At 37.7% G+C, this 26,533-nt stretch overlaps 3 protein-coding genes and 1 long non-coding RNA gene across 7 annotated transcripts; 2 read left to right on the forward strand and 2 right to left on the reverse strand.

The window, feature by feature from the left end:
* Positions 1–198: 198 nt before the first annotated feature.
* On the reverse strand, positions 199–1,235 carry LOC122087475 (heavy metal-associated isoprenylated plant protein 31). Of its 2 annotated transcripts, none has more exons than XM_042656627.1 (3): positions 1,024–1,235; positions 847–925; positions 199–760 (listed from the first exon to the last, which is right to left on the reverse strand). In XM_042656627.1, the coding sequence occupies exons 2-3, from the start codon at positions 923–925 to the stop codon at positions 432–434; spliced, it is 408 nt and encodes a 135-aa protein (XP_042512561.1). In that variant the 5' UTR covers positions 1,024–1,235; the 3' UTR covers positions 199–431. The 2 variants fall into 2 exon arrangements, with proteins under 2 accessions (XP_042512561.1, XP_042512559.1); XM_042656625.1 differs by having other exon boundaries at positions 1,020–1,235.
* An 8,567-nt stretch (positions 1,236–9,802) lies between these two features.
* On the forward strand, positions 9,803–13,840 carry LOC122085723 (O-glucosyltransferase rumi homolog). 3 transcript variants are annotated; one of them, XM_042654246.1, is made up of 6 exons: positions 9,803–10,391; positions 10,643–11,202; positions 11,609–11,801; positions 12,802–12,866; positions 13,063–13,162; positions 13,244–13,840. In XM_042654246.1, the coding sequence occupies exons 1-6, from the start codon at positions 10,218–10,220 to the stop codon at positions 13,592–13,594; spliced, it is 1,443 nt and encodes a 480-aa protein (XP_042510180.1). In that variant the 5' UTR covers positions 9,803–10,217; the 3' UTR covers positions 13,595–13,840. The 3 variants fall into 3 exon arrangements, with proteins under 3 accessions (XP_042510180.1, XP_042510181.1, XP_042510179.1); XM_042654247.1 differs by having other exon boundaries at positions 13,066–13,162; XM_042654245.1 differs by having other exon boundaries at positions 9,805–10,391; positions 12,952–13,162.
* LOC122085724 lies at positions 10,438–11,092 on the reverse strand. Its single transcript, XR_006142202.1, has 2 exons — positions 10,955–11,092; positions 10,438–10,855 (listed from the first exon to the last, which is right to left on the reverse strand). It is a non-coding gene; the product is annotated as an uncharacterized LOC122085724 (long non-coding RNA).
* A 4,807-nt stretch (positions 13,841–18,647) lies between the features above and the next one.
* LOC122085859 (O-glucosyltransferase rumi homolog) lies at positions 18,648–23,440 on the forward strand. The gene is made up of 6 exons (XM_042654455.1): positions 18,648–19,168; positions 19,702–20,291; positions 21,407–21,599; positions 21,697–21,761; positions 21,865–22,075; positions 22,770–23,440. The coding sequence occupies exons 1-6, from the start codon at positions 19,004–19,006 to the stop codon at positions 23,130–23,132; spliced, it is 1,587 nt and encodes a 528-aa protein (XP_042510389.1). The 5' UTR covers positions 18,648–19,003; the 3' UTR covers positions 23,133–23,440.
* The last annotated feature ends 3,093 nt before the right edge of the window (positions 23,441–26,533 follow it).

Below are 26,533 nucleotides of genomic sequence, written 5' to 3' on the forward strand. Positions count from 1 at the left end.
AAAAAAAAAAGTTTCTCCCTCCATAAACGATGCGTCGATGTCTTTGGGCTCAAAAATATAGCCCCCAGCCATTTCTCCCCAAAAGAAAAGACAAGAATAATGTAGGAATAATATGGCACCAAAGGTTGTTACTCTGTTAATATGTTTATAAGATTGGAAAATTTCTTTGCAAATTTATACATGAAGAATCTTAAAAAATAAAAAATAAAAAATTATATGTATTATTTTATGTAAATAAATCAATTTTCTTACAGAATCATCACAATGTGCATATATGTTTTGGTAAACCGTAAAGCTATAGCACACAGATCAAAACAGAGTAAATATTGAGTACCAAAAAAGAAAATGTAAATATAAGATAGATTCAATGAAGGAACTTCTGCATAGCCTTGTAACTCAAAAAATGCCCATTTCGGAAGAAAAAAAAATGATCACATAATTGTGCAAGCGTGGGGGTTTTCATCACTGAAGAGGGAAGCTACGGCTTCATCTGAAGCAATCGCCATTGAATAGGTGGAAGGAGTATGAAAGAATGTATGGACACTAGCAGAACCTCCATTACTAGGGGATTCGTAGTAGTGGTTGGCAATGTGGGTTGGGTACTTGTAAAATGAGGCGTAGTGAGAATAACTAGGAAATGGCCATGGCTCTGCTGCTTTCCCTGCTCGTTTCAGAGCCTTGAGCACCTTCTTCTCCTCCACTCCATAACCTCTCACTGTAATTTTTTGTGTCTCCATCTCTACCTCTACCTCTTCCACTCCTACAAGTCGATTACATCAAAACCCTTATTTACCATTTTAAGGGGACTCAAATTAAAACGAGGAAGAGCATATCATAATAATGTACCTTCAAGCTTGAAGAGAGCTTTCTTTATCTTTGCAGAGCAACCTTCGCAGTCAAGGTTTGGAACTCTCACCTCCACCATCTGCCAGAGAGAAAGAGAGAGAGAGAGATCAGTTAAAAAATGAAATGAAGCAACTACATATCACCATGAATCAATTGCAGGAGGGAAAACTTACAGACATTGTTTAGTCTTAGAAGATGGTAAGAGAGATGGGTAGTTTGGGTTTTGTAATATTGGAATGAGAGCAGTAGGAATGAAGTGTGAAGAATGAAAAATGGCTTATGCCCTGTTTGTATATATAGGTCAATAGATAGTTATTAAAAGAAGATGAAGAAGCTTTTGTAAGCTTGGAATCTTCAGATAAGATTTAAGAAGGGTTTTAACTATGATTAGTTTTCTTTAAAAATAGGGAAGTGTGAGGAGTGAGGAGGAGCCGAGGAGATGAGGAGCGTTGGGTTTTGAAATTTGAATGGGAAGAATCGAGAGACAAAGTTCACGCGTGGAGTGGGAAAGTGTGACCTTTCGAAAGCCCCAGTGCCCACCAAAGCTACCTTTCCAGTTTCCTTCCACTCCAATTGCCTCTAGGAAAACAAAAGCTACAAGGCTTTATTTATGGTTCATGATAATATGATTTGCAGGAAAGGATGCAACGATGAACACAGATGATTACACTGTCTGATACTAATTCCGTTAACCATGAAAGGTAGGGATATGCTGTGAGAAAAGATGGCGACACACTCTGATTCTGTAACCTTTTAAGGCCCCCACCACTTTATTGATTCACTCTCCCGAAATAACCGGTCTCTCTGTTCTACCTTTTTTATTTTTTTCTATTGGCGGTTTGACTTGAATAAGGGTGTGTTTGGTATGCATTTTGGATCAAGAATACGAAGAAGAGATGGTGCTATGACACCATTTTGATTATTTAATTTCAAAAATATCAGATCTGGAGGAGACCCCTGCATTTATTGTATTCTGTGTTTTCTTTTGTTCTAGATTCTCATTGGACTGGCCATTGGTGAAGAAGGATAAGGCGACACAAGTGAGAGAAAGATATAGAAAGAGAAAGGGGGGAGGTATGGTGATGGGGTGATAGGGTGATAGGTCGATGGACATGGAGTTGTGGACAAATGGGAATCCACTCAGAGGAGATAACGCAAACAGGTTCCGCTGAACTTTCTGGACTGCATATGAGTCGTTTGTTGAAATGTGTAACCGAACAGGTTTGAGCATTGTGTAATTAAGAATGCAGTTTAGTCAATAGGTATTCAAATAATATTCTGATTTGCAGCTTAGAATGCATTTTGTGTCCTCATTCTAAGAAGCACAATCTCATTCTAAGAATGCACATCAATCACAACGCAAAGTATATTTCAATATCATCAAGCTCTAATCCTTTATATCTACTATGAGTTTGGATCTGCTTCCCACATGGAGACGGTTGGCGACGGATCTCACATCACATGACTCAATGGCTTTCAATACTTTTTTCATGGTGAAATCTATTGAGTTGTTCTATTGCAACTTATTGATGAAACAACCTCTCTACAAACAAGAGGTAAAATTACGGCCATTACCCGACAGTGGTGGGAGCCTCATGCGCTGGGGTAAACCTGATTAATTAGTAGTGCTGCAGAAACTGTAGCCGGATGTGCTGTGTTGGTCTGATCTGATAATCTTGGGCTTATATAGCCTCAGACTGATTATTCCATGTTTTGCCTTGGGTTGGGCTCAGGTTGGGCCATATAAATTATAAATTTCTTATGTATAACAAATACTATAACCTAAGAAATTAAGGACGGTGAGCCATGTCTTGCCAACTTCCTCAAAGGCTCCGTTTGATTGCAATGGAAATCTAAAAGGAAGGGAAGTAAAATTTTCATACTTTAAAAAGATATATTTATGATAATTACCCCATGTGATTGTATAAACTTCTTTATTTTTTTATTTTTTTGTTCATATTTAGTAAAAATATATTTTACATGTAATTTTTATTTTACATGTAATTTTTATTTTACATATTATAGCAAAGGGTTTTAGATGCAAAGTAAAGTGAAATTTTATAACAAAAAATGGAATGTTTTGAAATTAATGTTAAGGTCACATGGGTAATGATTACATATATATATTTTTTTAAGTATAAAAATTTCACTTTCCTTCCTTTTAATTCCCCTTACAACCAAACATAGCCAAAGGAAAAGAGGACTAAAAAAGAAAGTGAACAAAATAAATAAATTCATGGAATGGTTTGGGAACATATGGGTAATCCAGGAAAGCTTGAGAATTTTTTTCCTTTAATAGATGCACGTAGTATGCTCAATTTTATGGGCTTCACAAAACTTAGGCTCATAGTCACCTAAGCTTCAATGTATTATAGATAAGGGTTTCTTCCTCTTTGATAATAAGTTTATAGGAGGGGATTGCTATGATGCTATAGTGCAGTTTCTCACCAATGAAGGAGTAATTGAATTGTGCAGTAGTGAGTGTTTAGTGAAGAGAGAGACAGAGACAGAGAGAGAGAGAGAGAGGAGTCCACAGATGGACTGAGAGAGGTTCTGCACAATAATCTGCATACTAGTGTCATGGGCTTTCTCTTCCTAAGTTTATGAGAAATGGTTCTCTAAGCAAGCAGTGGAGATTACCTTCTCTCTCCTCTCAATGTAAAATGCATGACTTCCTTCTCTATTTACTTCTTAAACCATTTTGTCAACCCACATTGGAGCCGCATGCTTAAGAAATCCTCTCCCTAAGTATATGAAAAAAAGATCCTCATGACGCCGAGTGGCTATTCCTTTCCACTCTCTCTCTCTCTCTTCTCTCTCTCTCTCTCTCTCTCTCTCTCTCTCTCTCTCTCTCTCTCTCTCGTGATGTTAGCCCTCATGGCTCTTATTAAAAGAATCCATTTCCCAACTCCTTATTGGTGTTGTTTCCTACTTTGGCATCATGGAAAACTTCTGCCCTAAGTTTATGTATAGCCATGTGATGATGTAGGGAGTCTCATGACCTATCATTGGATAGGCCCAACTTCAAAGCTCACGTTGGCAAATAATTTTTTACCATTGGATTAGTAGAGTTTAGTGGTTCATCTTTTGGGGCTTTTGTGTCGATTATTGAAGTAGACAAACTTCTCCTATAAACAATCTCTAGGCAAATAATTTTTTACCATTGGATTAGTAAAGCTTAGTGGTTCATCTTTTGAGGCTTTTGTGTCGATTATTGAAGTAGACAAACTTCTCCTCTAAACAATCTCTAGGCTGAAAAATTCATGCGACCATAGGATTCTTGAAGAAAAATTATGGTGTCTTATTAATCAATATGGTTGATGAATCAATTATGTTTCTTTGTCGGTGGTCATGAGGATGCCACTATTCTAAGATACTTTGATTAAATGTCACAAAGTATTCATTTTTATTCCTGGATAGAGACACATGGTCTAGATTAGTTACCTGTCAAACTTTGAATTCGAAAAAATCAATTATACTCCTTTATATTGGCAAATATTTCCTAGATTAAAATATCCATAAAAATAAATAATCTAAATTTATCTTATTATTTTTGAAAACATCACCAACCACTGTTACGTGGATAGATTGCTACCCATAAGTCACCATGAAGAAGAATCTATAAGATCATTAAGTCTAGTGAGCTAAACTTTGCTCGCCCAAGTGAAAATCCCACGATCATCAATTGTCAAACTTACCTCTTGGCGTGATGACATATTGACATGGAGAGAGTAGATTTCTCATTTATATTAGATGTATATTATGGGTTGGGTGCTAAAACCTATGTAGGTAAAACATGCCACATTGTTTTCAGATAGTATCATTATATTTCTATCGGAAAAAATTCATACGATCTGTTTGGTTGTGAGGAAAATGGGAAAAGAAAAGAGAAGTTAAGATACATATTGCAGTTTTTGTAAAATATATTTTATTTTTTGAGGAAATAGTGATATTTCTCTTGTAATTAATTAAGCATTGAAATTGATTTTATATTCAGAATAAATTTTCTTTTTTATGCAACCAAACAGAAATTACGATAAAGTAGAATAGCCCATGATCAGGTCACGTATTGTCAACATTTGATTGGACCTTTTGTTTCCCTGTTCCCTCTAGGCTTTAGCATATGATTCAATAATGGAAAATGTGATCATGATAGATTAACTTTTATCTTTTGAAGAGAAAAATATTCCCATTGGCAATAGGCTTCGTTTCGTTGTAAGGGAATGCAAATTTTTGATGTAAAGTAAATTTTTTTTCTAGGAAAAATAAATTTAACTGTTTGATTGCAAAGAAAATATCTTTTATATGTAAAAAAAATTTTCATTTATACACTAAAACTTCCCTTTTTATTTCCCCACCAAAATAGGAAGAAAAAAGAAAATCCTACTCTCACGATCTCTCTCTCACTCTCGCGACTCTCACCCCTCTCATGACTCTCACCCTGTGAGTAGGGTGAGGCGATCTCTCTCCCTCTCTCTCTCACACGATTCTCATCCTGCTCGAGCAGGGTGAGACGATCTCTCTCTCACATGACTCTCATTCTGCTCATGGCTTTCCTTCTCAATAAGATGCTACGTTTGGTTTGCCTGTAACTAAATTGTTGGTTCTCTTCCTCAGGTGAAGAATTTGGAATCTCTAATCCTCAAGTTTGATTTCTTCTTCAGTTATGTTCGTTCTCTTCTTCATTTTGTAACTAAGCTGTGTATTTTTGCAACACATTGAGAAATGAATTTCACTTCACTTCCCTTCCCTTATCTTTCCCATTTCCCATTTCCCATTTCCCATTTCCTTTGCAACCAAACTCAGCCATAGTGTGGGATCGAATCTCACTTCTATCTTTTTATCATTCTCATGATGGATTTAGTGAACAGTAATGGATTGGGTATTGAAATTGAGATCCATTGGCCAGCACCAAGGGGTCTTTCTGTGGAAATCTCCATGAACAATCTTCGTTTTTCGATGATTTTTTCATTTCTCATAGTTGCTTTTTCTCACACTTTCGGATATCACCTGCTTGCCTATTTCTTCGATAATAGAGTTGGCAATCTTTGTGGCATAGATTGTGTAAATTCTTGAAGAGGGCTGGACGGGTGGAATGAGGGAGAACGACTCGATAGGAGTCTATGCCCATCATGAAGAAGACAGTTCAGCCAATAAGAAGAGTCTGTTAGGGATTCTTTACCATAGAATCATATGAATTACCCCATTGATGTTAGAATACAAAAGTCATAAACCAATGATAAAAGATTCCCTAAACCAAGAACACACAAAGTGTTTCCTTCATAGATCTTAAAATACATAACCATATAGATTTACCATATCTATGATAATCAATGGGACACCCATGACATGAACCATAAATGGGAATAGAGAAGTACATGTGCAAGTTTAGAAGCCCCATGAGCATAAATCACGAACCTCTGTCCTATGTGGTTAAATATTACTCTCATGAATATGAGAATGATGAACTACCCAAGTGGAGTCCCTCTACTGAGATCTTCTACAGCCTCTTACTCTAGGGTCTTCTCTCTTTCTGTGCACTTGTTCTTGTGAGAAAGTGCTCTCAAAACTAATAAGGCATTAAGTAATAGCTACATGTACTATCAATATTCTATTTATGATAGAATCCCTAAAACCCTATTCTACTCCCATAATGGAAAGAGCTAGGAGTTTCCTAATTAGAGTGGGTCTATAACTGCTTGGGCTCAATGGATCAATTGATATCAGTTAAGCCCACATAAAAGTTTTAACAGAGTCACCAATTCCTATATAAGGAATACTTAGCAATTTGGAAGGTAAAACCCTCAACGTACTGAACACTCTACATAAGGTTTTCCCTTTTGAGTTAAGGTATGATTTTGGCATCGGAGCCTCTTTTCCAAAGCTTCCTTCGGGCCAATTTCTAATCTGTGTTGTGCAAAACTGGATGGAATAGGATCGTGCACCAACAATGGCGTCGTTTGTGGGACGAATGGAATGAGAGAGAGCGGTTCAATCAACCTTATACTAAGACATATCATATCAAGAAGTTTATCCTTAGTTTTCTTAAAAATTGGCTTTTGGTTATGTTACCCTTGGTTTGTACCGATTAATACATTATCAACATAGTATTGGGATTGAAAGCTAACGATTCTGATACAAAAATGAACTCACGGCCTTCCATTAATAGAAATCATCGACACTTCATTGGTATTCTCCCTCATGCCACTTACTTAAGAAAGTCTCCTAAAAGAAAATTTATCATATTTATCACATTTTTTTTCTGTCATATATATATTTTTTTATTTTTTTTTAATTAAGGTAAAATCCGCTTGTGCGTGGTCACGCTATAAGCCTTATAACATAACACTGTCTGGTATTTCTTTCAGCATAACCAATGGGAGAGGGTTGGTACGTCCACCACTAATTTTTTTTGGAGCTAATGGCTCAACTAAGACAGGGATTGGGTTGAAGAGGCTGAGGGTCATTTCCTAAGTAAGAGAAAGAATGACATAGGCTGGACAGTTTGCACACCTTTTTTTTAGGGTGTCAAAACTTATGCTGAATTAATAAAATCGGTTGAAACTAATTGAAAAAGTTCAGAATGATTAAAATCGATTCTTCTTAAATTGTTTTTGGACTGAGATATGTTGGGATCGGTTTTCAATCAATTTAAATCGAATCGAATGAAACTGATAAAAAACATAAGTGATTATAAGATTATAAATTACTGAATTGATTATCTATTTTTTACAATATTAGTGATGATATTTTTTATTGTAAGGAGAATTATTACAAATCAATGAATATAAGGTTATGAATAGAGAAAATAATTTGTAAATTGTAGCAATGCTTCCATTGATTTCTTTGTTCGCTATACAAAATTAGTAGGATAATCAAATGAATAATTGGATAATAGGATTCAAATTGTGATTTCAATATTAGTATCTTCTTAGTAATTAGTTATCAATTGGTTTCAGTATTAGTTATTTTTCCTTAACAATGATCGTCAAATCTTTTGTCACTATAAGTTCAAGCCCGATAATAAATAAGTCTAAACCGATACTAACCCGATATTGCGTTTTGATCAACATAAGGGTCAACCAACTTTGCCCTTCTTCCCGCATTGGTCCGCGTGGCGTTTGAAAGTCAAAATGATATTTCAAAGAGTCAAGCTTGCGCTTTTCTTCTGTAATTAAGGGTGTTAATCGGTTTAGTTTGGTTCGGTTCACATATATTTTGGTTGAAACCAAAACTGCATCATTTGCTAAACGGTTGCACTTTCTGAAACCGCAACCATTTAGTAAACGGTTTCGATTTCCACGGTTTTTAAACAGTTTCAGTTTCACGATTTTAAACGGTTTCGGTTTCACGGTTTTAAACAGTTTCGGTTATTCCATACAATTTTTAAATTGGTAGCAATCAGTTTGCTAGTTTATTCGCATATTTACTAAAATTTATTTATTTTTGATAAACTATTCAATCTTGAGATGTGAAACGCAAACCCTTATGTTTTGTTAAAACAATCAAACAACTAAGCAAAAGAAAATATTTTGATAAAAAATAGCATCTAACAAGTCAGTAAGTAATGTTTACAGTAGGGATCTTTTTCTTCTCCCCCTCATCCCAAAATAATGTGTTATAATATTAGAAAATATATATTTAATATGCCATAGTATAAGCAAAAATTGCATATTTATCAATATACATTCTACTTAGTCCGTTGGATTAATTTAATTGGCATTTCAAACAATAAGCAAGCTACCTTTAGAATTACTTGCAGGCTTGCAGCGTTCAATCTTTGAATAAAATGAGATATTAATGATATTTTGCAACCATCTTATTTAATCTTTAAACGGGTTAATCGGATCGGTTTTGACGGTTTAAACGATTTGATTTTTATGGTTTCAATTCAATTTAAAATCAACGGGTTAAACGGATTTGTTCGATTTCAACCCATTTAACTAATAGGCCTGAAACTTGAAACCATAACCGAACCATCTATTAAACGGTTTTACGATTTCAGTGTAAATGATTCGATTTAATTTCGATAAAGGGTTTCGATTTCAAATTCACATCCTTATCTATAACTCATTGGTCCGCGTGCCGTTCACTTTCTCTTATGGGTTTGGTCGCCTAAAATGGACCACATCGATTACTAGGCAAGGGACAATACTCATGTTAAAACTAGCCATTGAATCACAGGTGTTATATTTAGTAGATTTAAAAAAAAAAAATTCATAAATTGTGTATGGGCTCACCCAGTATGTGGGACCCATTAAATGTTAAGGCCACTTTAAGCTATGTATCCCATTATTAATTGGTAGGTTGGCACCAGTACCAAAGTTTGGAACCGATTAGTTAATTAATTTAGTTTTGGTTCTGATTCTGGCACCGAAAAGCTGAAACCAATTAAAGTTTTTTCAATCGACTGGTTTGATCCGATTTCAATCCATGCTAGATTTCATGTTTACATGCATACATAAAGAAATTAGAGGAAAAGAGTTTTCCTTGATCATTCAGGTGAATGAGGAAACATGCATGGACATAAATAGATGATGAAATTTTAGATTTCATAAGGGTATAAAGAGTCATTTCACTGCACTATATGTCTAGACATAGAGGCTATGTGACTAGAAAGTTTATTCCTGCAAGAAATTAATAGATTTTTCTATTAATTTTTGTTTTATTTTTATTTTTTATCAAGTTACAATTGGTTTGGTCTCAATTTTTATCAGATTAGATTGCTGTAATTGGTCGGTCTAATTTAGTTTTTGGTATTTAGATTCCATAAAACCCTGACAAGAAATCAAACCAATAAAAATTGGATTGGATTTGAACCAAATTGAACTGATCGACTTTGATCCATCCAAGACTCCAAGTGGTTTGTTTAGTTTTGGATGCTTGCACCAAAAAACCAAAAAAAAAAAAAAAAAAAAGTCACCAGGTCAAGGATGCTTCTACTTCTAGTAGTTGGCTCTTTCTACCAAAAACGTCCCATATTCAAAGTTCTAGCCGAAAGAGAGGTTTCTGCTTCTGCATACTATGTAAGGCATTTATTGCCAGAAAAAAAAAAAAAGAGAGTTCTGAAATTCTGTTTGAACTTTGAACAGAGGATCCTCCCATTTGATATCTGTTTTGAGCTTCACAGGTCCTTGGACTTTAGTTCCTTTTGCTGTTCTGAACCTCAATTTCCAGTTTCAATCCAGTAAAGGACTAAAAGGTTGAAGTGGGAAACTAGTTTGATCTGGAATTTCAGCAAAAGTTAAGCTCCAGGACAAAAAGGAGCGTACTAATTCGAGGATCTGACTTCTTCAAGAGAAATCATAGTACCTTTCAGAGCAAATGCTCAACCAGAGGTACTTTACAACTGAGACATATAATACTAACTAATGAGGTGGATCGGAAATCAAGAACTCGGAGAGATGTTCTGGCACGGATCTCGAATCTATACGGGGATATTAAACCGACAATTAAATAAGGGGCCTGCAAGAACCAGAACCACTGTGCTCTTCGTCATCGTCCTTTTCCTTGGCGTCTTTATCTCTGTCCGCTGGATCGACGATGTAAGTTTCTCTCTTTTACACTCTTTAATGTTTTATGACAATCTCTAAAGAGTAAAGATCTATTAATGTTGTTTATAGTATTATCTGACACAGAGTATTTCTAGGCCAGGTGGATCCGTGTGATCTAACAATCTGGATCTGGGATTCTGGGCAGTCACCCCCTGTCTCACATACCCTGACACATCTCTCTTTTTCACCAAGCCCATCCCTATTCACAGCCATGGGTACTGATAGTCGTTTCTCTTTTGCAGTCCATTAGAGGTGCTTCGAAGCAGAAAATAGTGGAAAACCCAATAGCAATTCATAAGCATCCTCAGAGAATTGAAATCCCACTTAATTGCTCCGCCGGAAACCGGACTCGAAGTTGTCCCGTAAGCTTCTCAGAGACATTTCAGAGGGAAAACGATGACAGTTCACCGTCGAGCCCAGTTTGTCCTGATTATTTCCGGTGGATCCATGAAGATCTGCGACCGTGGAAGGAAACAGGGATTACGAAGGAGATGGTGGAGAGTGCTAGAAAGACTGCTAATTTTAGATTGGTAATCGTGAAGGGTAGAGCTTACTTGGAGACTTTCAAGAAATCGTTTCAGACGAGGGATGTGTTCACTCTATGGGGGATATCACAGATGTTGAACAGGTATCCAGGAAGGTTGCCGGACCTTGAGCTTATGTTCGATTGCGTCGACTGGCCCGTCGTCCAAACACGCCACTATCGAGGGCCCAATGCCACTGCTCCTCCACCCTTGTTTCGTTACTGTGGGGACGACTCGACCTTAGATATTGTTTTCCCTGATTGGTCTTTCTGGGGTTGGTAAGCTACTTTCTTTCTGGGGTTGAAATCGCCTACAATTCCGATCTCGAACAATTCCGTGCAATACCACCTTCAGACGGTGACACGTGTATTGATACCAATACAATGGTCCAGATCTGGTACAACTAATAAAACATTAAATTAGTGAAGAGGTATTTAAATCAGATCTGGACCATTGTATTGGTATCAATACACGTGTCACTGCCTGAAGGTGGTATTACACGGAATTGTACGAGATCGGAATTGCAGACGATTTTTTTCCTTCTTTCTGTGGTTTGATTTCATCTTGGCCCCAGCCAGCATCCTTTCCTTCCATCGCAATAATTAACAATTAGCTTGCTACCATCTTCCATTAGTGGAGGTTTAAGTTCTTTTATGAATCAAGTGTTGGCTACTCGTGGTGCAGGCCTGAGGTGAATGTAAGGCCATGGGAGTATCTGTTGAAGAAGTTGAAAGAAGGAAACGAGAGGACGAAATGGATAGACAGGGAACCTTACGCTTACTGGAAGGGAAACCCACACGTGGCTTCGACAAGGCAAGACCTCATGAAATGCAATGCCTCTGACAAACAGGATTGGTATGCTCGCCTCTATAAGCAGGTAATAAATTCCTTCTTCCTCTTTTAACTTTCAGGTTTTCTAAAGAATCAGCTCTGGTAGCACCATGGTTTGAAGAATCAGATCGGATCGGTTAGAACCGCTTGAATTGGATTGGTATTAGTATCGGCTACGACGGATCCCCATTCTTGGTTGATACCATATCGGTGGATCGACACAGTGAAGGGGTAAATTGGTTAAAAACGTGGTTTCAGTCTTAAAAGCGAACCAGAAGTATTTCTGTTGGATTTAGATCGATCTAGATCATTATCAGATCTGATCCCATCTTCATTACCGAGTTCTGAATCGATCAAAGACTGAGGATCGATCTCAATAAATATCGATACAATATAACTGATACAACTGATACCACCGACACAATATCAATACTTGAAACCATGATGGGACGCATCCTATCCACCACCCAACAAACTATACAACTTATACCATACAATACCAATACTTGAAACTGTGGATGGTAAGAATCCACAATCGAACATGTCCCCCCACCCCATCACTGTACCGACCTACCTCTGATTCATGTGTCGACGTTGGGATGAAGGGTGGGGACGCATCCCACCGTTCCCACATGGGACATGATCGAAAATTTTCATTGGGCCCATCGTCCATGGCTGAGCTGTTGGGTATGATGTTTCATTGTTTTGTATTTCATTGATTGCGTTTGTGGGCTCATCTCGAAGCGCATCATTTGTGGCTGCATGTTATCTTTGTTATTGGTGCCTCAACAAACAAAATATTCATGGCGGAGAAAATTATTTTAGGGCTAAATGGATACTTTTCATAATGTGTGCCTAAGAATATTTTGTTGGAACGGTGTGGTGATTCATCCTTGTAATTGAGAGGGCCATGGGACAAGTGGTTGTGACTTATTTTTCATTGATAATTAAACATATCTTATCTCACTATGGGCGTAGGGAATCATGTCGAACCACATAAGTCATCCGATGGTGATTTCTAAATTTTTCCCTTTCCAAATTTGCAGGATTGGATCCGTGAATCTCAGAAAGGCTTCAAGCAATCAGATTTGTCACAACAATGTACTCACAGGTAATAATACATTCTAGTTTTTGCTTTAGTTTCAAAGGTTGATCAACATATCAATGAAATCTTATTCTGAATATCGTATACTCAGATACAAGATCTACATAGAAGGGTCAGCATGGTCTGTTAGTGAGAAATACATTCTAGCCTGCAACTCTGTCACTTTACTAGTTAAACCTCGTTATTACGATTTCTTTACTAGAAGTCTACAACCTGTTCATCACTACTGGCCGATTAGGGAAGATGATAAATGCAGATCTATTAAGTTTGCCGTCGATTGGGGAAACCACCACAAACAAAAGGTGGGAATTCAATTCTTTTCCCTAAAAATATATACTTTTTTGTGGTTCTTTAGTCTCAAACCTTTGAGGACATAATGGCAGGCACAAGCAATAGGAAAAGCAGCCAGTGAATTCATACAAGAGGAGCTGAAGATGGATTACGTGTATGATTACATGTTTCATCTCCTGAATGAGTATGCGAAGCTTTTCAAATATAAGCCCACTGTACCTGAACAAGCCAGGGAGCTCTGTCCAGAGGTAATGGCTTGCTCTGCAAAAGGATTGGAGAAGGAGTTTATGATGGATTCCAGGTTGAAGGCTACTAAGGACACAAATCCATGCACCATGCCACCTCCCTTTGATCCTCAATCTCTTCGAGTGTTTCTGAAGAGAAAAGCAAATTCAATACATCAGGTGGGGTTATGGGAGAAAAAATATTGGGAGAAACTATAAACCTTTGGTCTGTGTTTCTCTTTAGCAATATTTGACATCTACCATGCTAAGCCAATGGAGGGAATGCAATGCCTCAACATTCATATACCGGAGAAGACCAACCATCACGGAAAGGGAGTAAAGTAAAAGAAAACGAGAGAGAGAGAGAGAGAGAGAGAGAGAGAGAGAGAGAGAGAGAGAGAGTACTACAATTCCCCAATAGTGTTAATTTTCGAAGCTAATTTATTTTATTTTATTTGTAGAAAATGGAGAAAAGCTAATTGTCACCTAGCTAGCTAGGCACGTTTGTAATGGGAAAAGATCGTCTCCAACACCAATGAGTGTGCACAATCCGTCCAAGGGCTAGGATTGTTTGGACGCACATCCCCAAGTGCTGGGATGCATGACCAAGTCATCTCAACCTCGTTGGACTCTCGTTGGAGCGTCAGTCATTGGAGACGATCTAGGTCCATTTGTAACCTAATTTTTATTTTGTAATAAACCCACGTAACAAACACTAGCTTAATCTAGTGGTGGCAGTTTCAGTTTGAAAAGCCAGTGCCCAGGGGAAGAGGTTGTGGGATTGAATCTTATTGGATGCATATGTGATGTGTGTGTGCGTAGAAGTAGGTGGCTATTGGCCCTACTAACGCCCAATATGTTGGCCATTGGCGAATGGCGATCAGTAAGATAGTAGATCAAAAGTAAATAAATAAATAAAAAATAAGATATCCATGTGACAAAGACATGATTGACTTAAGGAAAACTTGCAAAGTAGCTTATGATCCTGACCTTTTCAATCCCAATACACATGTATGGTTCAAGGGAAAAATTGTAATAAAAATAATATTAAGCTTAAGTCCCATGATGGAATCATAGAAATTTTATTATATCTTTTCAAAAAATTTAAAACTAACGACTCTCCGAAGTATTTTGTTGTTTTGTTAAACAGTGACCTCAGTAATAAACTCAGGAAAATAAAAATAAAAATAAAATAATAACAATTTGAGAAGTATGAATTAATAATAATTTTAGGAATCATGTAGGAATCAAAATTTTATGTTATATGACTTGCCATATGGCAAAATTATGTGTCCCCTCATATGAGACCTACTTTAGATAACCCTTGATCTTCAAGTCTTTGAAAACCGCTTGTATTAGGCTCCAACATCACTGGATCCTAACCAATGAGCCTCGATAATAGTCTTTTCACTTTCTTGGTCTTTGATTCTATTTCTATTATTTCTCTTGTTGCTTTTCCTTGACTCCCATTCCCCAGTTGATCTATTGCTCCAATTCTCACTGGACCTCCTATTATCCCCACAAATTTCAATTAAATCTCTTAGGAGAAAGTTTTTTCGCTCACATAGGAAGGTTCACCCCGACCGCCATCCTAGCATTCACAAAACCCTATAATTTGAGTATGTTCCCCAAAATACCCTTCTAATACCCTCTCCCTTCGTCTGAAGCCTCATGGTCAAAGGATTCCTTTCACTGTGTCTTAAGGAAAACTCAATCTAATCTCTTATACCAATTTCCACTGTTTTATCCGTTTCTCCTTTTTTTTCCCCTTCCAATGGCTTTCATTGCCCCATTTGGCGCCATTGTAAATGTTACCGACACATATCTGATTGCTCCCCTTGGTCGACAGATAAACTACATGAGAAGCTCCAATGACAATTTCAATGATCTAAAAACTGCAGTTCAAAATCTGAAGGCAATGAGGAATGATGAACAGAGCACGTTGCAGAGTCATAAAATAAGAAGCTATACAAGCACTCGATGAATCGCAAAATTTACAATGGTTAGATATTCAGGGGAATGCCAGGGTCTGAACTTTGTTCCCACTCGTGTTGGAGTTTTGAGTATTAGAGGAATGTGAGGACATGGAGAAGGTGTTGGATGGAGCAGAGGCCTACCAAGATTCCTTTCAGAGATTAAATGAATTAATACTGTCAGGATTGCCAAAGTTAGAAAGGATTTGTGTTGGTGTCGCACCTCTAAATTGCTTTGGTAAACTCTGGCAAATAGATATATCAAACTGCAATAGATTGAAGATGGTCTTCACCAAAGGAATGCCACCCTTGTTCAACAACTTGGAGGAGATTGCAGTTCGTGAATGTGATTCCATGGAAGTAATAGTTGAAGCAGAAGAAGGGAGTAATATTAATGAAGTGATATCACTATTCCCAAAACTGAGAGAATTGATTATAGGAGACCTCCCAGCATTAACTGACAATATGTGACGGTTGAAAATTGTGAGAGGCTAAAGAAGGATCCTCTCCACATACGCAATACCGATGGGTTGCTCGTCATTGAGGGGACATGGTGGGAAGGCAAGGTTCTAGAAGAGGAAATTCAAGAGATTTATAGCAATTAATTGTCTTCACTGCGAGTGTGAGGGAAATTTAACGAACTCTGTCCTTTTCATTGAGTGATTCTGTTTTCCAATGCTTCATATGTATATCAGTCTCGTAGTGGGTAATTTCAGTTTTGAAGTCTTAAGAGTCTTTGCGTGGAAGAGACGTATTGCATTCTTCCACCATTGTACTTCATTCTTGTTAATTAATAAATCTTTCAATTCTATCCAATGTTTCATGCTGGTTAATGCTGATCTGTATTATCCAAAAAAAAAAAAAAATCACATTGGATTTGATATACCACTATTACTCCAACCTATCATTGGTCAAAGGTATATACTTTGACCAACGTCATCGATAGTATATGACTTGACCATGGTATGCCAAGAAGGTATGATAAAGGACCAGCAATAACACAACTCAGCACGATCCACTTTTCCTTGACCATTTGCACTTGCTATGCTTGATGTATCCACGCCTTAATCGCATGTCTTGCCCACCCCCACATGAGGAAGAGCATCCACGTCATCATAGGATGGTAACTTCCATAACTGCCTCTGGATTTAACCATACCCATCTAACTCAACCAGACGCGGATCAAGAGGTTTTTTAACTAATAGTGGTTGGGTTAATCGTTATGAGATTAACCATTGTTGAGTTAACCGTTATGAGATCGGTCAACTCAACAAGAGACAAAGACGAGCTAAGAGGAACCACCAATGTCTATATAAGAGACACTTAACAAATTTGAAAGGTAAGACCCTCGACGTACTGAATACTCTACATTCCATATCTCTTTTGAGCCAAGACCTAATTTAGGCATCGAAATCTCTCCCTCCGGACTCGTTTCTAATCTATATTGTGTAGACCATGCAGAACAGAATTTTACGACAACAAAACCCGATATTAATTTATGGTTTTTTTTTTTTTTTTTGGAATTTATCTTAAACACCCCCACCCCAAACAACCCTAGTGGACACTACAGGTTCAATGACGAACCTACTCAAGTGCCAAGCTCATTAGAACCACTTTATAATCAATACGGACAATTGTAGAATATTAAGGTAATTAATTAAAGATACATACCCATCTAAGTCTTCTTGCTTTCCACCTCGCATGTGGATACGAATTCCGGAGTCAATCATGTAAACCGACAATAAATTATTTCTTCATGGAAAAAAAAAATCATGCAAACCGACAAAGCCAGTTGACGCACAATACGGGGAATGTGCCACATGCCCTTTTTTATTCGTCACCACAGCTCAAGCCATAATGGAATGCGAGATATGGGTCTCATAGACAGAAGCGCAAACCCAGATTCTTCAATTAATGAGGAGGTGAACCGAATCTAACCAAAATCTTATCGGGTCGTTTTTCGATTTAAAGTAATATGATGTTGAAACTTAAAACCAAACTAAAAATTGAAAGAAGCCAATAAGAAATCGAAATGATAACAAATCGATACAATAAAACAAAATCAAACCCAATTGATACTGGAATTTATTTATTAGTTTGGTTTAGATTTCACCATCCCTATATTGAAACTGATTAAACCCAAATTAAAATCAAATCGACCCATTGATACCCAAACCCCTATCGATTATCCGGGTTCGTGTTAACAGTTACTCAAATTTCTTCAATCAAATACGAACTTTATGGATCTGTCTTTAGTCGTTTTCATAACGACAAGATTTTTATCTATTTTTCGGAGGTAAAATAACGGCAAGATCACCACCCTATAGAGAGAGAGAGAGAGAGAGAGAGAGAGAGAGAGAAGAAGAACATTTAATTGGATTTTGGAATTACTATAAAGACGTGGAGTCTATTGACTCTTGATCTTGTAAAAACGCTCCCTTTCAGTTTAACTATGAGTCAAGTCTTTCTTCACTATTCTACCAAAAAAAAAAAAATTTTTCTTCACAAGCTGAAATGAAGATCTGTTTGGTGGGATTAGCCTTCTTCAGGAATTTTACAGGGTTTTTGTATTCCATTCAATTAGATTTAGACAATATTACATATTGATAGGGGAAAAGAAGCTTAGAAGACATGTTTCTATACCTAGACTCACAAGGAAGTGAGAAGGTGTGAAAAGATTATTCTATCCCTATGAAACTAAATATTTCTTCGGTGTTGTTGCTTCAGTATATGTTTTCATTGATCTCATACTAGTGTAATGATCACACAACTTTTTAAAAAACTCTCTCCCATATTTAAAAACGGATCTATTATTGGTACGATCACCTGATCGTACGAATCAACGATCAATACTTGTCATTTTTTTTCTCAAATATACCCCGCTTAATTCTTGTAATGGTAAAAAATGAGACATGTGTTGATCGTAATTCGTACGATCAAGTGATTATACGAGCAGCGGATTCTATCTCCCATATATTTATTACAAGAATTAACTCCAACTGTCTAACTAACCACGTGAATTTCCTACCTGTCATTATCGGGAAAAAAAATTCCCTATCTGTACACCTGGGCTGGTACTGGTGGTTACAATGGTGGTAAACTACCTAAGGTGGTTTAGCACTATCAGAATTTATCCGCAATCGAGAGAGATTGGCTGGCAGGCAACACATTGGAATAAAAATCGTACACAGTAACAAAGAGGTTGAGTGAGATCCCCTGTCTTATCATTATCTTCTGGGAATTCAGTTTTGGTTGCTTCTTCTTTTTATAAAGCGATGAAAAAGAGGTTTTTGGATGAGGTTAGAGTAGGATTGAAGCTTGGTTGGTCTTTCTTGGCTTCTTATAATAGTTGGCCACGTGAACTCACCCAAACAAAAGTGGAAGGAGGACTCCCTTTAGAGGCCACAGCAGCCACCACCGACTTCATCGTTCCACACACAAACAGAGAGAGAAAGAGAGAGAGAAGATCTGTAAAGAATTAATTTTGAAGAAATTCTAGCTATCTACGACCTGCACGAAAGCAGGTTCAGAGTTTGGTACTGAGTAATCAACTTCAGCTCCACGGCTCCACTGGAAGGAATTGAGAAGTGATTGAGGTGGGTGATTGCTTGGAATGCATAGTACTACTTACAGATAAGTGGGTGAGAAAGAGAATATGAGAAAGCACACGCAGATATTTATGAGCTTGTTCAGTGAGGCATCTGGGCTTCTTAAACATTTCTCACATCGGAAGAAGAAGGGACGGGCAAGAGCAACCCTGCTGTTCTTCGTCTTCATTGTCGTCGTCGGCGTCTGTGTTTATTCTCTCTGGATTGACACGGTAAGTCCCCCCCCCCCCCCCCCCCCCCCCCCGCCCCCTTCCCTTCCTCCCTTCTTCTTTTATATCCCAAGTTTAAAACCTTCGATCCAAGAGAAAATTCTCATACAGAAATGGAAATATCTGGTATAGAATTGAGAATTTCCATACTAATTCCATCACTTTCCTAATTTCTAGGTAGATTTAGCAAGAAACTAGAAAGTCTCCCTAACCTTTCCCCTGCAAGCAATCACAAATTTCAGAGCCGCCGCTTCGTACAACATTTTATTTACCAAAAATAACCCTGAAATGCTTTGGTTTTCAATTTCGCTATCTCAAGGGCTGGAAAAAAGTATCCACGGGTATTTACGAAAGTATCCTTAATCACATACCTTTTGGCAATCAGGAGGCAACGTCCAAGGAGCCCTCCGTTTCCTTCATAATTGCACTTAAGCCATCATCTTCTCATACACTCAAAAATATTTGTGTTAGCCGTTGGATTTCCCATCCTGGCCATCACTGACCCTTTAATTCTTATCTCTTCTTGCCTTTTAAAGTCTATCCTAGGGGGTTCCAGCTTCACAGTCAAAGAAATGCGAAGCGCGGATACACCAAAGCAATCTAGAAGCACTCGGCGTCGACCTGAAATTCCACTTAATTGCTCGGCCGGGAACTTGACAAGAACTTGCCCGGCAAGCTTTCCTGCGACATTTCAAGCTAACGAGGGTAACAAAATTGCAACTTCTTCTCCTTCTTCTTCTTCACAGTGTCCGGAATATTTCAGGTGGATCCATGAGGATCTAAAGCCATGGAAGGATAAGGGTATAACAAGGGAGATGGTGGAGAGAGCAAAGAGGACAGCAAAATTTAGGCTTGTGATTGTGAATGGTAGAGTTTACGTGGAGAAGTACGGGGATACAATTCAAACAAGGGATGAGATTACGTTGTGGGGTATTTTACAGCTCATGAGAAGGTACCCTGGGAGGTTGCCGGACTTGGAACTCATGTTTGACTGCGAGGACAGACCTCTGGTTCAAAAACGCTACTTTACGGATCCCAATGCAATGGCCCCACCTCCGCTCTTCCGTTACTGTGGGGACCACTGGACCCTCGATATTGTCTTCCCTGATTGGTCCTTTTGGGGTTGGTAAATGCTTCTTCCACCTTTATTTATTTATTTATTTTTCCTCTTTCATTACTCATTTTTCAGAATGTCTCATGCTTAAAAATCTTAAACAAAGCCCAGACCAAATCCCTCAGCCTCAAGGGCCTAGCACACTTTACGGGCCAAACCATTGACCTGAGCCCAAGGCCCATTCCCAGTCCCATATTGAATCGATTTATCAATACACTTGGGCATTGTTTGACAACGTTTCGTTTCTGCTATTTCTGTGTTTTCCTGTTTTCAGAAATAACCTAAAAAGCGTTTGATAAAGTTGTTTTATTTCACTCGTTTTTAAAAACATAAATCAAAATTTATACATATTTACAATTCTAGAAACGATTTTGGTGGACTTGTTTCGCCGTTTGTATAAACGAATTTGAAAGAAGAGAAAAAAGACTATTGTGCCCGATAAATTTGTCAACTATTTAAACATAAAAGAAGGCAACCAAACCCTCTCTCCCTTTTGGACATCCGATGATACTATTGGGGTTTTTAGTGGCATTATGTCTGCAAAATACTTTTCGAGAAACAAGTTTATCAAACACCAAAAAATCCATTTTTATTTTTCGAAAACGTGAAAAGTTGTTTCTGTTGTTTCTAGACATAGAAACAGTAGAAACGTTATCAAACGGTGCCTTGAGGTAAGCTGGTAAGGGTGTCAATTTAGGGTGAATGCTTGTGAAGGGATATTTAAGTGCTTTATGTTTAGGAATAGATATTTGATTATATGTATGCATGAAGGTACCATAAATGGGCTATAATCATGCTTAATAAACTTAAACAGGCTAATCGATTTATAAGCAGTCAGTTATAGTATTCAATCAGTTAGGTTGGGCGATCGTTGGGCCATTACCTTATATTGGAACCTTCCAATTATTAATCGATTGGTGCTAAGTTAGGCACATTTATTTCAAGAATATGAGCCCAGATCTTTTTGTAACTGATCAGCCAATTTAGGGCTTCAACCTGTTGGTTCAAGCCAGGTTTACCGATGCGGGCCAGATTTTGACACCCCTACCCTTAATTAACTAGAGGAGATGAAGCATTTGAAGTTCCACATGGTACAATGATCAACTTAAGCTTTGGTTTTGTAACAGGCACGAGATCAACATAAAACCATGGGAATCAATTCTTAAGGAACTGAAAGAAGGAAATGAGAAGACCAAATGGATTGACAGGGAACCTTATGCTTATTGGAAAGGCAACCCATTTGTAGCTCCGACAAGGCAAGACCTCATGAACTGCAACGTATCAGAGAAACAAGACTGGAATGCTCGCCTCTATATACAGGTAGAGAACCAATTCCTTATTACCATCATCATTGCTTTTGTCTAGCTAGTAAATATCTTTGCATACATTCCAATATTGATGTAGCAACTATTTGCAGGATTGGATCCTTGAGTCTCAAAAAGGATTCAGGAAATCTAGTTTAGCTGATCAATGTATTCACAGGTGGGTGAAAATAAAATTTTTGATTCTTTTGTTCTATCTTCATAGTATTAACTCATGGGTACCCTTTTTAACTCATTTCTTTATTTTTGTGAATTTCATATAGATATAAAATTTACATTGAAGGATATGCTTGGTCAGTTAGCGAGAAATATATCTTAGCCTGTGATGCTCTTACTCTGATGGTAAGACCTAGATTCTACACGTTTTTCTCAAGAGGTATGCTTCCCATGCATCACTATTGGCCTATAAGGGACGATGACAAATGCAGATCTCTTAAATTTGCCGTCGAATGGAATAACAATCACACCAAACAGGTCTCTCTCTCTCTCTCTCTCTCTCTCAAGCTCCATTTAGTTGTTAGGGGAATTAAAGTGAAGGGAAGTAAAATTTTCATACTTAAAAAAGAAATATTCATAATCAATATCTCATATAACTAGCTTCTTTTTTTTTGCAAACTACCCCAATGGGGCAGAAAAATATATTAGGCCATCAAGAGCAAAAATTTGCTTACAATCATTGTAATATCCCCCAAGAAGGTGGAATTCCAAAACCCCTGATGAGGGTAGGAAACTGCCCATTTAGATATATTGCATGGGCTATAACAATCTCAGATCCACCTAAAAAGGAAAAAAAAAACTCTGCAGAAGATGAATATCCACAACAATAGCAGTTATTTCTGATGGAGATCGAAAAAAAAATGTTAGAGATGCACTAGATCATTAACATCAAATTATTCCATATTTGGTTAATAAATTTTACTTTACTTTGCTTCCAAAACCCTTTTGCTATAATATGTGAAATGAAAATTGCATGTCAAATACGTCATTATGAAATATGGTTTAAAAAAATGATGTAGTTTATACAATCACATGGGGTCACATGGAGTAATGATTTTAATTAAAAGTTTATTTTTGAAGTATGAAAATTTCACATCCCTACCCCTTAAATATCCCTTGGAACCAAATATAACCTTACAGTTTTGACTCATTTATGAGTGATCATCACCAGGCGGAAGCCATTGGGAAGGCAGCGAGCAACTTCATACAAGAGGAGATGAAGATGGATTATGTGTATGATTACATGTTCCATCTATTGAATGAATACGCAAAGCTCCTCAGATACAGACCTAATGTACCTGAACATGCCATGGAAATATGTTCAGAGACGATGGCATGCCCTGCAACAGGTAGAAAGAAGGCATTCATGATGGAATCCATGGTGAAGTTTCCAGCAGAGACAAGTCCGTGCACGATGCCGCCTCCCTTTAATCCTCAAGAGCTTCAAGACTACTACAAGGGAAAGTATGATTCTATAAATCAAGTGAAGAGATGGGAGAAGAGATACTGGAAAAGTCAAAATAAAAAAATATAGAGATGTTCCTCACATGCTTCTTTTCTTATTTCATGTGAGGAACACTTGGGTGGGGACCAAGGTGAGCCTGGGGAACTATTATAAGTTATGGAAGTTAGCTCACCAGTGCCCAGAATGGTATGGAACGGTCGAGGCCTAGCTACCGTGTGCCCATTGTAGCTGCCGTGGTCATTTTTTGCTTGTCCTTAATTCTTTTAGATTCCTCAATCTAGATCAAATCACTTCTCCTTATAAAGGCATCCGTAAGTCTCCTTTGGACATGGCCTTATATTTAATAATTTATTTTCTATTAAAGATACATTATCCAACGACATCACGAATGAAAGAAGTTATACATAAAAAGTAAAGATAATAGTTTGCGATAAGGCAAGAATTATGATCAGACTTCTCTAGAGTATTACTATGGGAGGCTGCACAGAGGCACCTTCTGTTGTAACCCGATAGTCACTGAGAGGGGGGTGAATCAGTGAGTCCAATTTCGATCCCCAAAAACCTGTCTGATGTCTGGCCAAGAAAAACCTTATATACCTATCTCTGTTTGCACATAGTCGTATGCACACTCATCCTCTCATAGGCACTTCCAAGTGTGCATATCCATTCCACATTCCACACACTTTAATATAAAATGCAAACAAGTAGCACCCACAACACAGGATTTTTACGAGGTTCGGCAATTTGCCTACATCCCTGGAATAGTGTCTGTACCTACTCAATACACTACTTTTGACTGCACCCACAGTCGTGAGCACCCACATCCAATTTTCTCAAGCCAAAGCTGAGATGACACTTGTAGTGCCGGTACAATGTGTAGCACCCACTAAGCACTCAATAAATAATACAGTAAATTTGGGCTTATATCAATGCCCTACAGTCAAGCTCTGCCTAACATATACATCCACAACTAGTTAGCATGCTTACAGTTCATACTAACCTAGCATATATACATTCATCGACAACTATCCCTAACATACATATATGCATATAATATAAATCAAAGGTTAGAGAATCTCACAACCGATTTCCTGGGATGACTAGAAACTTGTACTGACAAGTTTGATGCTTACACATTCTCTCTCCTTGGCTTCTTGCTTTTCAAAGCAAACACATCCTTGCTTTCTTCTCTTCCTCCTTGGCTTTGAGTTAATACATCATTAACATACCTCAACCACCTCTTTTACCTCCTTTAATGGCCTAAGAACATTTATCATCAAGTATTTATGTTCATTCAATGACCAACAACAAGGGAGAAGCTTCTCTTATCAAAACCATAGCCTTTCTTCACTCAAACCTCATATTTCTTGCTTCCATGGTATAGGGCTTGAAAAAAAAGAAAAAGCTTCAACTTGGTTCACCCAAATCCGAGTTAAAATGAGGGAGATATGACCATTTGAAGTTGGAGCAATGAGATAGCCTAAAATAGAATCTTCGTATGAGTGGCGTAGGCTACACCGATGGCGTGCGCAACAGGGACGCAAATCTGGCCGTAGATCTCATCAAGGAGAATCTCTTAATATAGACCGTCCGATTAAAATAACGGATAGTAAATCTCAACCACAAGATTTGAGTAAAATAGTCAACTAATGACGTTATGATGACGTCATGATGACGTCAACGGTCAGCATGCACTTTTTGTTGTCAATCTATGATTGGTGGCTTTTTCAGATTTTAAGGGAGCTTGTCTCCCACTCACAAAAGAGAAAGGCTTATCGACCGTTGAATCCGAATCCTCCATAATGTCTTTAATAAGATTTCATAAGATCATTAAGATCGGAATCTTTTTTATACCTTCTATACACGCGCGAAACACTACAACATGCCTTGATAAGGTGTAGCGCCAGTGCATCAAGAATTATGCACCTAACCAATCAAATCCTACATGCAAGCATCTATCTCGTCCATGTCAGCGTAAAATCTCAGTAGCCTTTGGATGGGCATCAAGCCTACGTGGTCGAATCTTGACCATCCATTTCACTTCCCCTTACTCCTCTTTATTATAATCAAACCCCTATCTCCATATATTTCAGTGCTTAAAGACCCCTTGCAACTCAGACATTCAAAATCTTGAATTTACACAAAAGCCCTTCAAATTTCAAAAATAAATTCCAAAAAATCCACCCAACACCGAGAGCAACGGATGGATTTTCGGTTTGGATTTTCAAATCGACTTTACGAAAACACTTATAACTTTTTCATACGATATCCGATCGAGATGAAATGAAGTGTGTTGGAACCATAACTGGATGCTCTACGACTTTTTAGAAGACTCAATCATCTGAATCATTCATATAAGAAGATCAAAATGTCCCTAGAACTTTTCAATGACGTATCTTTCTCATATGGAATTGGAACGAGATGAAATCAGAACCGTTGGAAAGATTGTATTTTTGTCGTATTGTTACATGAAGAACACTTCCTTTAAAAAATTCATCTTCAATGCTGAAACTGCCCTCGACTGCCACAAATGCCGTAACTTCTTCATACGGTATCGGAATGCGACAAAATCAGATGCACTGGACTAGATAAATTACAATCTATATTTTTATGAAGAAACAATCTTCCAAAAATGTCATTTTCATTACCGAAAATGCCCCCGATCGTAAATAGGCTAATTTTACCATTTTTGACCCAGAAACCCGCACCACATACTAAGGATGTATCAAATCATTCCATGCATATCAAGTAGTTCTGTTATCTCATCGGTGACACTAGACACCATCATGTCATCATTTTCATCCATGTCACCCAAACTGGCCACATCATTGTCACGTGACCGAGTTGCCAATAAGGACAACCATAAAACAACACCTTCATCGCACCGGGGAGGGGAGAACAATTTTTTTGCATCCGCCTATGTCTTGGTGTAGACACACACAAGCGGGTAACTTTTCTTTTACTCCATAATATATACATGTTGATGTATTCAACTTAAAAGCTAATTTACTGTAAGATTGAGTGGGAAAACATCCAAAGTCCCAGAGCTTCTTAGTGGAAGATTATTTTCCAACAATAACTATTTTCCATGGTATATCATGGAAATGAAGGAAGAATTTAAGTGAAAGTTGAATGGTTCTCATTCAACCTCAGTATGACCCTATTCATGCAGTTGTGGGGTCAGTATTGGTCCGCGGGACTAGTTAGGCCGGAGGCCTAGATTAAAAAAAAAAAAATTTAAGAATCAAAGTGGGTTGGGGCTCGAGAACAGTCCCAAAAAGGACTCGCTTGGCTGATGACACTTGTTATCCGTATGAATTGCTTTCTATTGTTTTTGTGACTTGGAGAGATTCTGGCTTTACAAGCGTCCAATGCAAGATCTCTAGAAAAGTTTCAAATTTCTAGTTCTGTAATTAATGTATTCTGATTCCCCGAGATATTATCTTGTTTGCGCTTTTGGATCACTTTTC

The sequence above is a fragment of the Macadamia integrifolia genome, chromosome 8, assembly GCF_013358625.1.
Source record: "Macadamia integrifolia cultivar HAES 741 chromosome 8, SCU_Mint_v3, whole genome shotgun sequence".
NCBI classification, from domain to species: Eukaryota; Viridiplantae; Streptophyta; class Magnoliopsida; order Proteales; family Proteaceae; genus Macadamia; species Macadamia integrifolia.

Excerpts from the sequence above, each read along its gene's own strand:
- LOC122085859 (XM_042654455.1), top strand. The coding sequence starts at position 19,004 with ATGAGAAAGCACACGCAGATATTTATGAGCTTGTTCAGTGAGGCATCT. Across the intron at positions 19,169-19,701 it reads ATTCTCTCTGGATTGACACG|TCTATCCTAGGGGGTTCCAG; the intron begins GTAAGTCCCCCC and ends TGCCTTTTAAAG. Across the intron at positions 21,600-21,696 it reads ATGCTCGCCTCTATATACAG|GATTGGATCCTTGAGTCTCA; the intron begins GTAGAGAACCAA and ends AACTATTTGCAG.
- LOC122085723 (XM_042654245.1), top strand. The coding sequence starts at position 10,218 with ATGAGGTGGATCGGAAATCAAGAACTCGGAGAGATGTTCTGGCACGGA. Across the intron at positions 11,203-11,608 it reads GATTGGTCTTTCTGGGGTTG|GCCTGAGGTGAATGTAAGGC; the intron begins GTAAGCTACTTT and ends CTCGTGGTGCAG. Across the intron at positions 11,802-12,801 it reads ATGCTCGCCTCTATAAGCAG|GATTGGATCCGTGAATCTCA; the intron begins GTAATAAATTCC and ends CCAAATTTGCAG.
- LOC122087475 (XM_042656625.1), bottom strand. Across the intron at positions 761-846 it reads AGCTCTCTTCAAGCTTGAAG|GAGTGGAAGAGGTAGAGGTA; the intron begins GTACATTATTAT and ends ATCGACTTGTAG.